Source organism: Heloderma suspectum, chromosome 1 (genome assembly GCF_057233095.1).
Source record: "Heloderma suspectum isolate Gila_16-S chromosome 1, 16-S_ref, whole genome shotgun sequence".
Taxonomy (NCBI): Eukaryota; Metazoa; Chordata; class Lepidosauria; order Squamata; family Helodermatidae; genus Heloderma; species Heloderma suspectum.
Window position 1 is genome coordinate 401,330,945 of NC_139458.1, and position 15,488 is coordinate 401,346,432.

The following is a 15,488-nucleotide window of genomic DNA, read 5'->3' on the forward strand; positions in this document are numbered from 1 at the left end:
TAGTTTTAAAAAATTGCCATCCAAGACAGATCCAGTTGTGTGAATTAGGAATTTCATGCATTTAAGCATCTTAGTTCAGGTGAAAGGGATTCTCCCTGTGTGTTACAGGAAATTAGCATCTGAAGAAAAAAAATCTTTGACTATGTTCCCAAAACAACTCCAGACTAGCCCAAAGGAAGACATCTGAACTAGTGTGAACAATATAGTAAGTGCTGTAGTGTGGCCTGGCGGGCTGCTCCAGATAAAAACCATGAAACTTTAACATGGAAAACATCTCACATACTGTAGGTAGCTCAAAGACAGAAAATGGGCATGGCAATATTTAGATGTATATTATTATATTTTCAGACACAGCCATTATTTGTGAGAGTAGGCATGATATTGCCATATCATGGACACAGTCTGTATTCATCTTCTGCTAAATCAAGGGTGGGCAACCTGTATCCCTCAGCTTAATTTAAGAAGCCCCCTGCAAGCATTCAGTTTAGACCTCTGGCAAGAGTCCCTCCCACAGTAGCCCATGGGCGGGGGGGGGAAAGAGAAATGGCAGTGGGAGAAAGAGAGAAAGGGGACTTCAGGGAGACAGAAAAGCACCCCCCCACACACACACTTTTGCCTCTGGCCCTGCCCACTCCCATGCCCAACAGATTTACCCCCAGGAATGTGGCCCTCTACAGAAAAAGGATCCCTCACCTCTGTGCTAAATGGCTGTTGGGAGGATAACTAATGTCCTTTCCCTTTTTTTATCATTAGTTTCTCTTTTCAAATATGATTCTCCAGGAAGAGCTCCATGCCAGAGGAGCCCAGTTATTAACATTCTGCATCCAGGACCACAAGTCAGGGTATACATTTTATAAATAATGGTACAAGCCTGATGGGCCTTGGCTGTTTGTTTTGACAACACACCCTGTGAAATAAATGCCACTGTGGATGAGAGAGAGTGCAAGTGAAATCTGCACTATAACCGTTGGTATCCACTTTCCATTTGAATCACTTCGATGGAACAGTGACAGCAATCACTTTGGAAATGCTTCCGAGAAGGTTTCGACACCTAACACATAATACTACTCATTTCAGGAAACAGACAGAAACCTCACCGCTCTTCTGACCACCCTATTGTGCAGCTTATACCAAACAATATTGCTCATCCTTTGAGTAGATAATGCCAACATAGTGCCACAAGATTTCAATGCCATGGAGTGACAACTCCCAGAAGCCCCTCTCGCCTCATCTCTGCATCTGACCAGCTGGACAGTGCAAAATGCTATCATCAGCACTGAGGAATTTGCTACTGTGGGATTAGAGAAGGTCAGCGGGTTAGCAACAATAGCTTGCTGAGCTGTTGCCTCAGTGGTTGGCTCATACTTGCTGATTGTTGGCCTGTAAGGAAAAGTTTTGACTGATGCTGCCAAACCATGGGTTATAATCCAGAGACATTAGGTAGGACAAGTCTCCACTGATCTCAATGGAGCCAAGGCACAGCTAACTTTCTCAAGATTGTGCACTTTAGTTTTTTGTAAACTGGCTGTATTTTCCCTCTTCTATTCAATTTACAAAATAATCACCTGCAGGTAAAGCTCATACAGAGTGCGCTTTCAGGAAATAATGGGTTTTATCCAGCAGCACACTAGCAGAAGTTCACTAGCATAATGGAACATATGCCCTCTCTTCTCCACCCAGTAGCAGCTACACACCACCTGAAAATCTTCTCCAGAGGGTTTCCCAGCCCTCCAGAACAGTTTTTGAGGGCACACAAGGGACAGCGGAGGGGAAGAGGGGGAATTGCTCCATCAGCAGAATTACACCATTGGATCCAATCCAATATTAGCACACAAATCTGACTTTCAAGTTGAAAAGTAGCAAAAATACAAACAAACAAACCCAAACGGAACTCTTACTATATATACAGAGTCCACCTTTTGACATGGCCTGCTAAGTGGACTTGTTCTTACAAATCATATAAGAAGTTCCATTAACATCATTCACAAAGTAAACTGTATCAAATGTAGAGTTTGCAGAGACAAGTGAAAAAGTAGGGGGGGGGTTCTTTTTTTTTTTTAAAGAAAGGTTTCAATTATACACATGCATGGAGGGGGGGTCGGGGGAGAATAGAAAGATCCATGCGTACCTCAAAGTCATTTGCTTTATTGTAGTGCATGTTGAGGGCCCTGTACAGCTCACAGTCTCTGGTTATAGACAGCTCTTCAGTGCTTGTTACCCCATCATTGATGGCTTGACGTGCATACTTCTCCATCTGAATGTAGTAGAACTCACGGAAATTGCTAAACCACTTGATGAGCTGAGAGGTAATGCATCTGTTGAACTGTTAAAATGTAAAGAGGAAAAAAGGATTAGATCACTGATACTTCCTCCCCATTTCATAATATTCTTACACCCCTTCCTCTCCCACCCTCACCAAGCTCATCTTCAAAAGCTTTTAAACCTGAGGGATAAGGAGGTATAAGAGGTTGAGTCAGATGATATAAAAATATTGCACCATTTTTTTAAAATAGCAAAGCATTCATCTGGATCTCATTCCTAAAGTTGCTACATGGTGCACTACTGTTCTAACAGAAGCAGATATGGAAAATATTTCCAGATTCTTAGGCACTACTATCAAAGTTCTAGGGGGCATATAACTTAACAGGTGCCCAGGATTTTCCAGCTTTGTGCAAATTCATTTTGTCTGATATAAGAGATGAGTGGCCAAAGTCATTGCCATCAATAGTAAATTGTTACTAGGTCCTACCTATTGTAGATACGTATTTATGGAAGTATGTGTAAGAAAAGGGGAATGCACTGAATTCCTTATTATGTAACACTTATTCCTCATGAATTAAAGTGTGAAATCCATTTAGAAATTATTCACGGGCAGGTGGTATAGCTGACTCAAATAACTTGAGGACTCTTACTGAGTCTGCTGTTAAAGCAAAGATATCTGATGCTACATTTCTTCATCATTCTATGGCAAGCTAAACTAATCTCTCTCTTTTATATTATACATATATAATATATTAATAAAGTTTGGCCTTCCTATCAGGTTGCCCACTCTGAATTTGAAAAATGGTATACATGTTGTGCTGTGTTCAGACTTGCAGATGCTTATCATATTCTAACTACAGTAATCCAGAAAACCTTCAATCAATCCCTGCCATTCTGTTTGGCAAATTTAAAGTTTTGCCAGCTCATCTATAAGATGGTATGACAAGTGCTGCATCATTTTATAAGGAGTAAGAAGGTCAAGGTGAAAAGTGTCCACATCTTTCAGGACAAATTTTCTTACTGTTTCCTATGACCTTTGAACTGAAGATGTCATCTAGGCTATGTTGCAGCTGATACCCTCTTATTGACAGCTCCTCCTATGTGTAAAGGACAGATGCAACTCAACTTGCCAAGTTAAAACCAATAAATCCATAGCTATAAATCAGGCAAGCTGATATACTACCCCCTGCCTTTTGTCATCACAGGCATTCACTTCCCCCGGCCCCCAGAAAGAGATGTGCATTAATCAAAAATCAACAAAGAACACTTATCAAATGCTGGCCATGAGAACATCCAGGCCTCCAACAAGATGACAGCTAAAGTGTGCATTGGGGCTGTAATTACTACACAGAAAGTTGTTTCCATGCTAGCAAAGATAATAAACGAATGAAAATTTATGGCAGGGAATCTAAGTAACAAGAAAACAGAAGCAGGGAGACTGGTGTTTCTCCCAAAAGGCCAACTTGCATCATAATTGCCATGCAGTTGCAAGGGTCCTTACAGATAATTGACCAGAAAATGATTAAGTCATCATCAAATCGCTTCTGCTTGCAAGAGTTCAAACATGTACTTAACCTATCCAAGAATTATATTTTCACTCTGTGTGTCTGCTCTGTCTCTATTCAGCCCTTGCGGGGAACCTGATTAAAAAGACAACTGAAGGACCCCCGTTATCTGATCTTCTGGTTACCGATTTCAATAGAACTTAAACCCATTACGATTTGCTGAACTTGGAGTTCTTTCCATTTTATCTCAGCAGCAAAATACACTGTCCAAATTTCCAGACGCTGAGATAAGGACTACAGGCCCCCGTGACGGCTTACTGTTCCTTTTTAATTCTTTTAGAATAAGAAACAAAACATTACAAAATGATAGCAGGGTGTGCACTGGGGAATGAAAATTGCTTTGACATGGAGATTAGGCTCCTGCATTGTTACAAGACATTGTCTCATATGGACAAGAGTACTGTAGAGGGGAAAAATAGAAAGGGCTTTTTTTTCTAGAATGGCCATGAATGACCTAATGTGGACAACAACAAGAAAAAGTAGGTGCACTGCACATGTCATTATTTAGCAATAGGACAGAAAGAGAAATGTAATGGTTATTGTTGCAACATGGAAATACCAGGGAGCAAAAAGATGTGCGCGTGGGTGGGGGTGGGAGAAAGATTGTGGACAAAAACAACAAAAACATAAGACATGCAAAATGACATACATAAGCACTTAAGGAACAAAACTGTTCAGCCTAATAGTACAGAATCATTTGAACAGTGGGTTAATTTTGTGCACATACAAATGGTTGTAGAAGACACACACACACACGCACACACACAAACGCCCTCTTTTGCCTCAGTAATCTGGTGTGGATAAATCAGTCTCTTTTTAAAAATGCCAAACTTTAAAGAGTTAATTATCCCCCCCTCCTTCTGTAGTGGAGTACAAGAAAAGGATCAATTGTTCTATAAAAGAAAAGCTCTGTAGTGTGTTAATGTGTTACTGCAAAAACTAATCGCTACAATAAAGAGTCTGTGTTTCCACAGTGTAAGAGTCTCTGTGACTTTGATTAATGCTTCCCACGGGATACCTCAGCCTCAATATGGGCTGAAGAAACTTCCTAAATATTCAATGAGCATGGTCAAAAGATGTATAAAACAAATCAATCTGACACCTTAATCTGGCTAGGCAGCAGTTGACTCAAGGGGTGGAGGGAATGAGATACATCATTTAACACTGCTGGGTTGAAAAGCCTGGAAGCGCCTGTTCTTCAAAGCTAAAATGACACTGAATCTGTTGTATTTAGTAGTCTAAGAATTATTAGCTTATACATTAAAATCAGCATCAAGTGGAGCGAAAGAAGATGATACAAGGAGAATCCTTTTTCTGTTCCCACAATTCCAATACGGGGGATTTTTTCCCCCCAAGTTAGAGACAATATTACAGCCGCATCCTTTTCAACTACTGTTGGCAGCCCCTTAAAATAAAGCAAGTTCATAACAAGGCAAAAATTCAAGGGTGGAATCCTAGGCACTGAAATTCATGCATATGATCTATTTGAGCTATTGAAAAATTAGTGGGGCAATTTTAGCAAATCTAGCTAAGCACACTTGGTTCACTCCAATCAGTTTGGCTTTATTTCCAAATAAATGTGTTTAAGGTCATCTGTGTATGGAAAATATTTTATTACTTCTTTAGAAAAAAATTGTTAAATTGGTTGTGTGTAAAAGTAGATTGCCTTGAGGATAAGGCAACTATAGCACCACTACAGAGGACTGAATTGGACTTTGTATATTTATTGTACAACACGTTAGGATACATTGCAATGCATGGGCTGGGATCCAAAGAGCCCTTGTGTGTTTTTCAGGCATTCTGTTCGAACTACTCATGCTGTTTTCGAGGCCACTGTGAAAGATCTCCTTGATTTTTTTGGAATGGATTTTGAACAGGAAACAAGGAGTTGAGGCAAAAAGGGGGGCCTGGAGGGTAGGCAGGAGCTCCTATGCATGGAAGCTCAGTCCATGCCTCCTTAGATCCTGCCCATTGAGTGCCATAAAATTTATGTGTCCCTCTAGCGTTTATAGCCATAGTGAATATGACTGAAAGATTTCATATTCTGCTGTGGTATGTTTCTTTCTTCACGTTAAGTAAAAGAATCTGCACCACCACCACCCTTCACATACACAATTACATCCCAAGATTTCTTTCTTATCTAGAAACACAAATAGCAAATAGCAACACCAACCAAGGCAAAGGGGTTTTTCCTGCCATACCATAAAGTATTGGTCTTGTTCTTGACTACTGACAATATTCGGATACAAGACAAACAAGGACTTGTCCGCTTTAGTCTAATTGTGTCTAGTTTTTGCTACTATGTTTTAATTTAAATTCAAGGATTAAGGTGCATTGGATTTCTCTTTCGCTTGTCTTAACTAACTGCTGGTGTAAATGGCAAATACTTAAGAAGTGATGTATTAATCACTTGCATTGATGTAGTGCCAATGAGTTCGGTAAGGCTAAAATGCCAACCCCAAATTCCAGCAGGTACAATCTAGAAGACTGCATGTTGTGGTCTGTAATATTTTGCTGATGTAGAGATTAGAATGATTTTTTAAAAAGATCAGCTGCAATAATTTTAAGGATTTTTTTTTTTTTTACAATACTTTCTACTCATCTTTAGTTAAACAGTTTTTAAATTAACACTGTTTAATATGGTTTGGCAAATGAAGTACTATGAAATGTGTCTTGAGGCAGAGGATTCGCTGTGAATAGACACTGCTGCATTAAACTAAGTTTTGTCAACTGTTCAGGCCCAGGCAGATGCCTTTTGCTCCCATACAAAGCCGGGAGAACGGAAGTGGTCTCCTGAATCAAGCCATTAACATTAGGCCTCCCTCTTCTCTTATAAATCAAATGATCTACTCTACTTTCATACACACTGGAAGACCTACTCAAAAGCCATCTGCAGGCCTGCCTGCCAGTCCCTCACCTTCATGCAAATCCCTCCTCCTCACACGTACCCACTCTGCCCTGTCCTGACACCCTTGCATGGCATGCCCCCCAAAGATCCCAGGTTCAACCCCTGGAATGTCCATTTGAAGAATCTCAGGTAGTAGGGCTCAGAAAGAACAATCTCAGAGACCGTACAGTAAGGGTGGGGAATATTATGGCCCTCCAGATGTTGTTGAACTCCAGCCCTCATTAGCCCTTGCTAGCATGGTCAATGGTCAGGGATGACAGGTGTTGTAGTACAGCAACATCTGGAGGAGTGCAAGTTCCCCACCTCAGCCTTATAGAGTCACTGCTAGTCAGACTTAACTGCACTGGTCTAGAAAGACCAGTGGTCTGACCCAGTATAAACCAGTAACTTATATCTTACACTTTAGTTCAGTATTATTGAGTTTCTCATTCCATCAGGCAACTAGTACTCTGAGTTTTCCTCTAGCTGAGAATATGGACATTTCTATAGTCTTCTGAGGTAAGGAGCCATCTTCCATCTTCTGAGCTACTAAATTTAAAAAGGAACCCAAAGACACACACACACACACACACACACACACACACAATGATCTGCACACATCTCACAAGGTTTTACTCTCTAGCTTGCCTCACATAAATGTTAACTCAACCCTGGTCACATGGTCAGTCCGATCAAATCTGCAGAGCAAGTCAAAGGAGAAGCTGACTTTACCCATGAACTGTTACATGAAATCAAACATTCCAAATTATCAACGTGGAAACCCTCCTCCCAACCCCACTCCCCAAGAAAAGAGGAATGTATCTAATATTTACATCTACTGGTGTGTGATGTTGCTGACCCCGAATGGCTGTTGCCTTCCACCACGGAAGTGGCTGCCTTTCAGTGGTGGGTGAATGATCCCTATATTGGCTGTTTGTAAAGCACTTTGGGCTTCTTCTGGATGAATGATGCTATATAAATATAAGGTGGCATAACATCAAAATATTTCATATTAACTTGGCGACATTGTAAGAAGACCGAGTTCGGTTGTCACATGCTGAAAAAAACAACAGGCACTAAATACTAGCGAGACTTTTTTTTTTCTGTACAGCTGCTTGCATTAGCATCCACTAGAGAAGAGAACGTAAGAGAACCCCTCATGAGATTCTCTCAACCATACTGTGGTCAAGCTGCGCCAATGGCTGCAAAGTCTCCACAGCAATCCTTTGCATTGTTGCCTTGCAGGTAATGGTGCCATAGAAGCACAGCTTTTCCTTGGCCCATTCAGAGCAGGTTATTAACCAGACATAGGCTGTGAACGGATGATATATTTTTCAGAGACTTGGCAAGCCTATGATAGAGCAGTCATTGACAACAGTACACACATTCATTTCCCCGCCGCCCCACACTCATTTCCGTTTTTGGCTTTCTGGTCAAACAGGTTTTCAAAGCACTAACACAGCTGGCAAAACCAGTTTCTCCAGAAACTCTAGTTAGTTGGACAGAATATGTTGAACGTGTGTACCATGCAAAACCAAAACAAAAAGAGAAAACCACCACCCACATACATACGTAGCACGAAGAATGAGATGAAAAAACATATGTCTAACTGAAGTGTTATAATCAAAGGGATGGTAATGGTTGTGATGCATTATTAAATAGAAACCACTTAATACAATGCAAAAGACCAACTTAAAAAAAGCAGAAAGTAAAAGGCAATTAATAAAATAATTCAGAAGACCATAAAAAAGAGGAAAAGTGAGAAGAAACAACTAATGTGTTCATTCACAGAAGGAGACCAACCTAAAAAACAACCCCAAAGCAGACATGTACTCTCCTCAGGGGATAGACAGGTGGGAATATGGTTAAAGTTTGGGGGGGGGGGAGAAAAAAGGCAGGATGAGAAGAATTTTAACACAGCAAATTTAAACTAATGTGATGTTTATTTTTAAAGGCTTACAAAATGATACCATGTATGTCATTATAATAATTGGAACCCAAACTAGGGTGTGTGTGTTTTTTCTAAAAAAAACCCTTAGATGATTAACACAAAAAAATCAAGTTGATGTGAAGGAACAATTACTTTAGAAAAAAAAATCAGGAGGTCCCAATATTCTGTAGAATGAGGGGAGGATGCAGCTGTACGTCGACAGCTTTCATATCCTCATTTGAATAATGTGGCCTGAATCTGTCAGTTTATTCATCCTCCTTATGTTCAGTGTACTCTGCATCAACAACAAATTAAGTTGTAAATAAGAGACAATCATCACTTTTGTTTTTAAGCAGCTACTGCATGGAGAATTTCAATGTAGCATTTCTTTTTTGATGGAAAGAAAAAGGGGTCTCTACAGTGGGCACTAATGTAAGCGGAATATGAGGAACACGCCTGCAATGGAACAATTGAAGGAACACTTTCAAACTGCTCTCCAAAATGCTCTTGGATGATACGCTAATGCCACCAGTAGAAATTTCACAGATGCAAAACTGTGCCATCCAATTGTGTTAAAAAATTACTGTGATTTTTTTTTAAAAAAAAATTCACTCTGTAGCTGGGGATGGAAGGGAGAGATAAACAGAACAAAAAGAAAGAGAAAATGCAATTTTAAAAATCACATACAGACCTTAGGATAGCTTTGTTACAAAAAAAAAAGTTAATAAGAGTTTGCCAAGATATATTATTAGTGAAATCAAATTAAAATTAAATAAGCATTCAGGATGTTCAAACATGCAATCAAGACAAGGGGATAGAAGAAAAAAAAATAAGAGGGCTTTTCCTACCTTTACATCTGAGAAGTACGTTTTCAGCATATTGGAACTTGGGTACCGGGTATAAAAGAACATGAGCTTGGCCTTTTTCAAGTGGTTAGGCGACAAACCTTCCTGCATGTAGGATGAAATTAGTTAAGGAAAAATGCTTTGCTTGAAAGCTGCTTCTCGATATTCAGGGCTAGCAAAGTCCTTTTGGAAGAAGAGTGTTTCTAGGGTTGACCAACAAATTAACATTCAATTTGCAGCTCCTTGGAGCTGCAATTACTTAGGAAGGAAGAAATTGGATATGTGAGGCTGCATCACTTAGAGAACTCAAGCTCCAATCCTATGCACACTTTCTTGGGAACTATTCCCACTGAGCACAGCAGGACTTACTCCTAGGTAAATATGCATCGGATTGGGCATCCTGTTTTGGGGGGACTTGGAGGCAGAAATTTTGCAGGTGTGAGGTTTGCACACTGCATATGTGCCCACTTGTTGCTAAGGAAACAAATATACAAGGCACGTACATCTAAGAATAAGATTCCCCCCCCCAGTTCCCCCCCTGCTTTTTGCAGTTACAATTTCATGCATTCTTCCTTGAGCATCACATCATTCACATATCAAATTATGCTAACAGTACAGATAGAAACGATTTTCACTCCATATAGTACACTGCACCTTGTTCTTCAACATCTGGGGGCCGAGGAACAATCCTACTACTCCAACTCAAGAATACGAAAAGGTCTAGAAAATTGCTCTCGTAGTTAAGAGCAAAACCAAACCAAACCAACCCAGCCACCTTTGCATTATGAATTATCCTCCCTCCAAACATGGCAGTGTGTTTGGGGCTAACAAATATCACTAAGAAGTAGGCTGGTCTATACGTGATCACTTACCCTGCAAGGAGATCTATTTATCCTGCAAAGATCATTACCTTTCAGGTCTGCAAACAGAAACAACCAGAAGAGTTCCCAAGGGAATGTGAAGCTAACCATAACAATCCAGGCGTCCTGGTGGTTACCCCCCCTTCCCCTGGCTGCTTGGCAGTCTTTTGTGTACTGTTTGCTAGGTCCATTTTGGTCACATCTGTGCAGCAGGCTGGCCCTGCCATTTCCTCTGCAAATTAATGGCTTTATAATTCATCAGAAATGAAGATGCACGTGACAAAAATCAATGTGGCCCCTACAAGGTCAATTAAGAGAGCTCCCAGTAGCTTCTTGGAGGATGTTTCCCTTAAAGACAGTCAACATACACACCACTTATTAAATAACATGGGTTATGGTGGAGAAAGGTCAAACAAGTTCAAAGTGATCCAGAAACTGGAGCACCTCCACCTAATAGCATGGTGGAAATATATAAAAGACAAGACATGTCAAGCACCATGATAGGTACTTCCTGATTTCTTCAGAACTGCTGTTGGGTTGCAGTTTGGGTAACACTCTTCTTACTAGAGTTCATGTATAAAATAGTAGCTCTTAACATTTGTTCGTGGATATATTGAGGGAGAGGAAAGGGGAAGATGTATTTATTTTTAAACACAAGATGCTGAAAAATGGTTTCGTTTTAATTCTAAAAGGATACGGTTTAAAGCTTTAATTTATGTAAGCACCCTGCAAACTGCTCGGCTGAACTTGCATTTTTGTTTTAGATGCTTAATGATTACAAAGAAGATAATTTATGACGGACATACTTCTTGTGCCAAGAGAAGAGTTGAAAGAACCTCCAGTTACCTCCATTAGACTGATAGAGAAGTCTAAAAGAGCATTACACTCCACACTGCCATCTGTCAAAATGCATAAGTGAAATAATAGTAGCAAGCTGTCACCTATTGCATAGGAATAAGAGTTTTAGACAAGTCAAAACTTCTCCGACAAATCTATCTTGTTATGTAATTGCGCTGGTGGCTCCTGTTTACACACACGTGCATATACACAAACACACTGACACCCTAAATCTTCTGTAAGAAAATCCTAAGCATGCATAATAAGTAATTATGAAGCAGTTAACCAAAAAATAGTGGGCACAATTTTGGGGGAACTTCTCTTAAGCAGGTCCCATTGAAACAAATGGGAGTCACAAAGAAAATGGGTGCTCTCAGGCACAGTTGTCATTCATTTGAGTAAGCACTGCCAGAAGAGATCCCTGATTAATCACGCCTATTACGTTTATTGTTTTAATTTATGTTTGCATCCTGCCCTTCCTGCAAAGAGCTCGGAGTGGTGTGAAGGTTGTTCTTCCCCTATTTTACTCTCACAACAACCCTGTATGGTATGTTAGACAGAGGGATGTTGATGATTGGCCCAAGGTCAGTTAGTGCACTTCATGGCTGCACAAGGTAATCCAATGCACTATCCACAAGACTAGCTCCAGTTCTCAGTTCGTACAATGTTAGGGAATCATTATACCCCACAAAATATGAATTGTGTGATCATTTCAAATTTAAATTTGTAGAAGCTTTTTTTGTTGCTTCTCCCAAACCTTACCTATGCAAGCTTAATATATTATTCCCCCCATACACACAAGGCTTTGTTTCAAAGATTAGATTATTGCTAAAAAGCATCCCTAATAGCAACTATTAAAAATAGATAACAAAACACTTAAGGGCCAGTAGTGAGATGACCCCCTTGTTAAAACTGAGCTGACCAATTGGTTAATTTTCTTTTTAAGTGCTTGTGCTGAAAAGCAACCGTTCTTCCAAGAAAGCACTGGCTGTTTCCAGGTTACTTACACACGCACAATGACTCATGATGGAATAGATTCAGTAAACATACAGCTGTACTGAACACGAGCTAAGCTCCATTCAAGGCCAGGAAAGAAAATGAGCACAAATAAATATTAAGGAGGTAAAAAGGGGTGGGGGTGGCGAAGAGGTAGGAAAAACGGGGGGGGGGATGAGAAGGCAAATAAAACGCAAACAGGCTCTGCCCCAACAGCTGATGTGGCTTGCCTCAGTACCCTTCCCCATAGCTTTGTGAAGACAGATGACATTCAATTCTATGTGTAATGCAAAATAGACAATAACTGCTGAAACTTGAGCCAGCTGCCAGGTGTAAAAAAAAAAAAGTGGGGGGGAGAAGAGGGCAAAAGAAAAGAAAAGATGATAAATCCATAAATTAATGAAAGACATCTGCTCAGGAACATAAAAGATCAGAGAAACTCTGTACTGCAGCTGAACCTAAAACAGTGTTCAAACAACCTGAGAATCTGAGTGTTATCAATTTACAAAGCATAATGCAGCTTTACTTAAAACAACAGCAATAGCAGCAGCAGAAAGGGAAATGTAAGGAACAGGAAGTAGGGAGATGATAAAGGAAGAAGACACACATGTTATATATGTCTGTTTTTCAGCTCATGTTTTCCATATGCAGGTATAAAATATAGATTGTTTCTACTGATTTGAGATATTTAGGGGTGGGGCAGAGGGCATTGGATTTTATCTGGCCTGGAAGCATCCTTGTCAGAATGGTTCTAAGAAGAGGTCTTTATTTTTTTATCCTTTCCTCTTTGAAATCCTCTTATGGGTTTTTGTTCCATAACCCTGGGGATCTGTCGAATGAAAAGGTAGGGTAAAAAAAATAAATATGAATCTTAAGAGCAGAGAGGTGCTTCCAGTATACATTGCCTGCTTTTATCAATACATTTCCAAATTTATAGGAAGGGTGTTGTTGCATTACTTTATCTGGATTAATAATATGCCACCCCACTGAACTCAAGCTCCCCTCACTTTAGTCAAACAGCAGTGTGTGCTATATTGTAGGCTTGCATTTGTTGCAAGTGATGTTATTTTGGTAAGAAAAAACTCTGATCAAAATGCTGTTATTCATGAAGCATTGTTTGTCCACAGGGCACCCTGAAGGAGCAGCCTCAGCTTGGACAGGAATTGCCCATCTGACTTTAAAAGTTCTGCATATTTTAGAAGACTACCTTTGGTGGGGGGTGGGGGAGACAGAGAGAGGACAGTCTTCACCTGGGAAGACAATCTTCATGCATCACAACAAGAAAAACAAACCCCACAATCTACTGTTGTGCTTCAATATTCTCTATGCAAATGCCCTGAGGCTGAACAAGGCTATTTTTCTTGAGATGCAAAGAGGGTGCCTGACAAGGAAGATCATGCAGAAAAACAATTGAGTGACTGTTTCTTTTGCAATTTGAATAAAAAACTTAAATATTTGATTAAACGTATTTAGTTTGCAAAGATATACAATACATTCCCGTATGAGGAAGGAGCGCATGATGCAGGTGCATCTTCTCATCTTGTTTAATGCGGCATACAAACATTAACTCTCTCCCTTCACCCTCAAACAAGGAGGATAATGGTTAGATGCCTTGTACAGTAAAAGCAAGATGTATTTGGGAAGCAAAGCAAAACAAACCAACAAAAACCAGGAAGGGCTCTTGCTACCAAAACCTGAATTTGGCTAGGCTTGTGTTCTTATCCTGGATGGATTCTCCAAGGAAACAGATGTTGCTTTCTGTTCCAAAGGGAAGAACTGCTGCTCTTAAGAAAGATTCTTTATATATGAATATTCAGCCATGCGAAATAAAGAGGAACAAAAACAAAAACCTGGTCAAGAACAAACAGACCTTCACATGCCTCTCTCCCATTTGGTTTTGCCTACGATGAATTCCCGATAAACACAGACAAATGGGCAGCTGCTAGAAAAATAAAATGGTTGCATATTCTAGAAGTAGTTGTGGCCCCAGTGGAAATACAATAGCGTTTAAAAATATGTTTGCAGCCAGCACGAAAACAGGAGTCTGCAAGATGCTCTGATGAATAAGACTGTGGGCTGCTTTGTACATCATGTTTGTTCATTTTTTTAAAGTACGTAACCGTATTTTACAAATAGCCCCACCAAATGGTCTGGGAGCACCAATTTATGTGACCATGGTAAAACAGAGGGGACCACTGGGAGTCCCATTTAAGTTGCTCCAAGTGAGTCCAATCATTGGCTACAGAAAGTTAGAAAACTTCCTGTATTATTATATAACAACCGTGCACAATTTGCAATGAAGCTGAATACAGCCCATCAGCGATGTTTTGGGGTCTGGTAGGTATTTGACAACACCTGGTTTTCGCAGTCCCAGATAGGCAACAAAGACAGGTTATTAGTGCCCTGGTGTTGGATGATGGGTTGTATTATACAGATAAACCTTTGCTGTTCTATAGCTAAACACTCATGGTCTCCTTTTTTAGGGCCAATGTATTTGGGATTGGAACATCAGCAGGGAAATCAGAGAATTTATGTCCCTGCCTATGTGACATATCTGGAGGTATGAATGCATTGATGGTGGTGGTGGTGGATTGTGCCCCTAACTCTGCCCCACCCATGTGTTGATACAGAGCTTTGAACAGGGTACAGAATACAGATCATACAGACAGAGCTTATGTATAGACAGTCGGTATGCATACAGATTCTGTTCAGAGCTTCAAATCTGTGTAGAAAGGGCTGTGTGTGGGTGGGGGACACATCTCCCATCCATGTATTCGTATCCCCGGGTTGGTCACATGAATAGGGCTGTTGTAACAACAGGAAGAGAAGTGGTAGTCAGAAAAAATGTAACTCATATTAAAATTTGATTTCATGAATGATTAATTTTAAAGTGATAATGGTGGTGTGGTGGTAGGGAATAGGAGGGTCTGAACATTTCAGAAAGTTTTGTGTTATGGCAATAGCTGAAAATGAGAAAGGCAAACAACACAGTAAGACTGCAGAGAGCTGGTGTAGCACTGTGACTAAAGCCTGAGCAATGAATCATAAAGTCCCTGATTCAAATCTGACCTTGACCATGAACTCACTAGATGGCCTTAGGCAAGCCATCTGCAATATGGGAGATAATAATATTTACTTACCTTAAAGGGTTGTTGTAAGGATTACAGTTACAACAGTGCATGTGAAGCACTTTGAAACTTGAAAGCACTATACAAAAATATTATCATTATTTATATTAATATCTGACAACAAACAGGAACTACATGAAACAGTAGTTCCAAAAATACTAAGGAGACAATTCAGATG

General features: G+C 40.1%; 1 protein-coding gene across 2 annotated transcripts in view; it reads right to left on the reverse strand.

Moving 5' to 3' along the window:
- The window catches only part of PROX1 (prospero homeobox 1), a 75,892-nt gene that overhangs the window by 53,119 nt on the left and 7,285 nt on the right, over nt 1-15,488 (reverse strand). Inside the window, exons 2-4 of one of the 2 annotated variants that reach the window (XM_084832675.1) lie at nt 9,493-9,600; nt 7,548-7,685; nt 2,129-2,323 (exon numbers count right to left, since the gene is read on the reverse strand). In XM_084832675.1, the coding sequence (XP_084688801.1) occupies nt 2,129-2,323; nt 7,548-7,685; nt 9,493-9,600 (441 nt within the window). The remainder of the gene's footprint in view (nt 1-2,128; nt 2,324-7,547; nt 7,686-9,492; nt 9,601-15,488) is intronic. The other variant, XM_084832684.1, reaches the window with a different exon arrangement.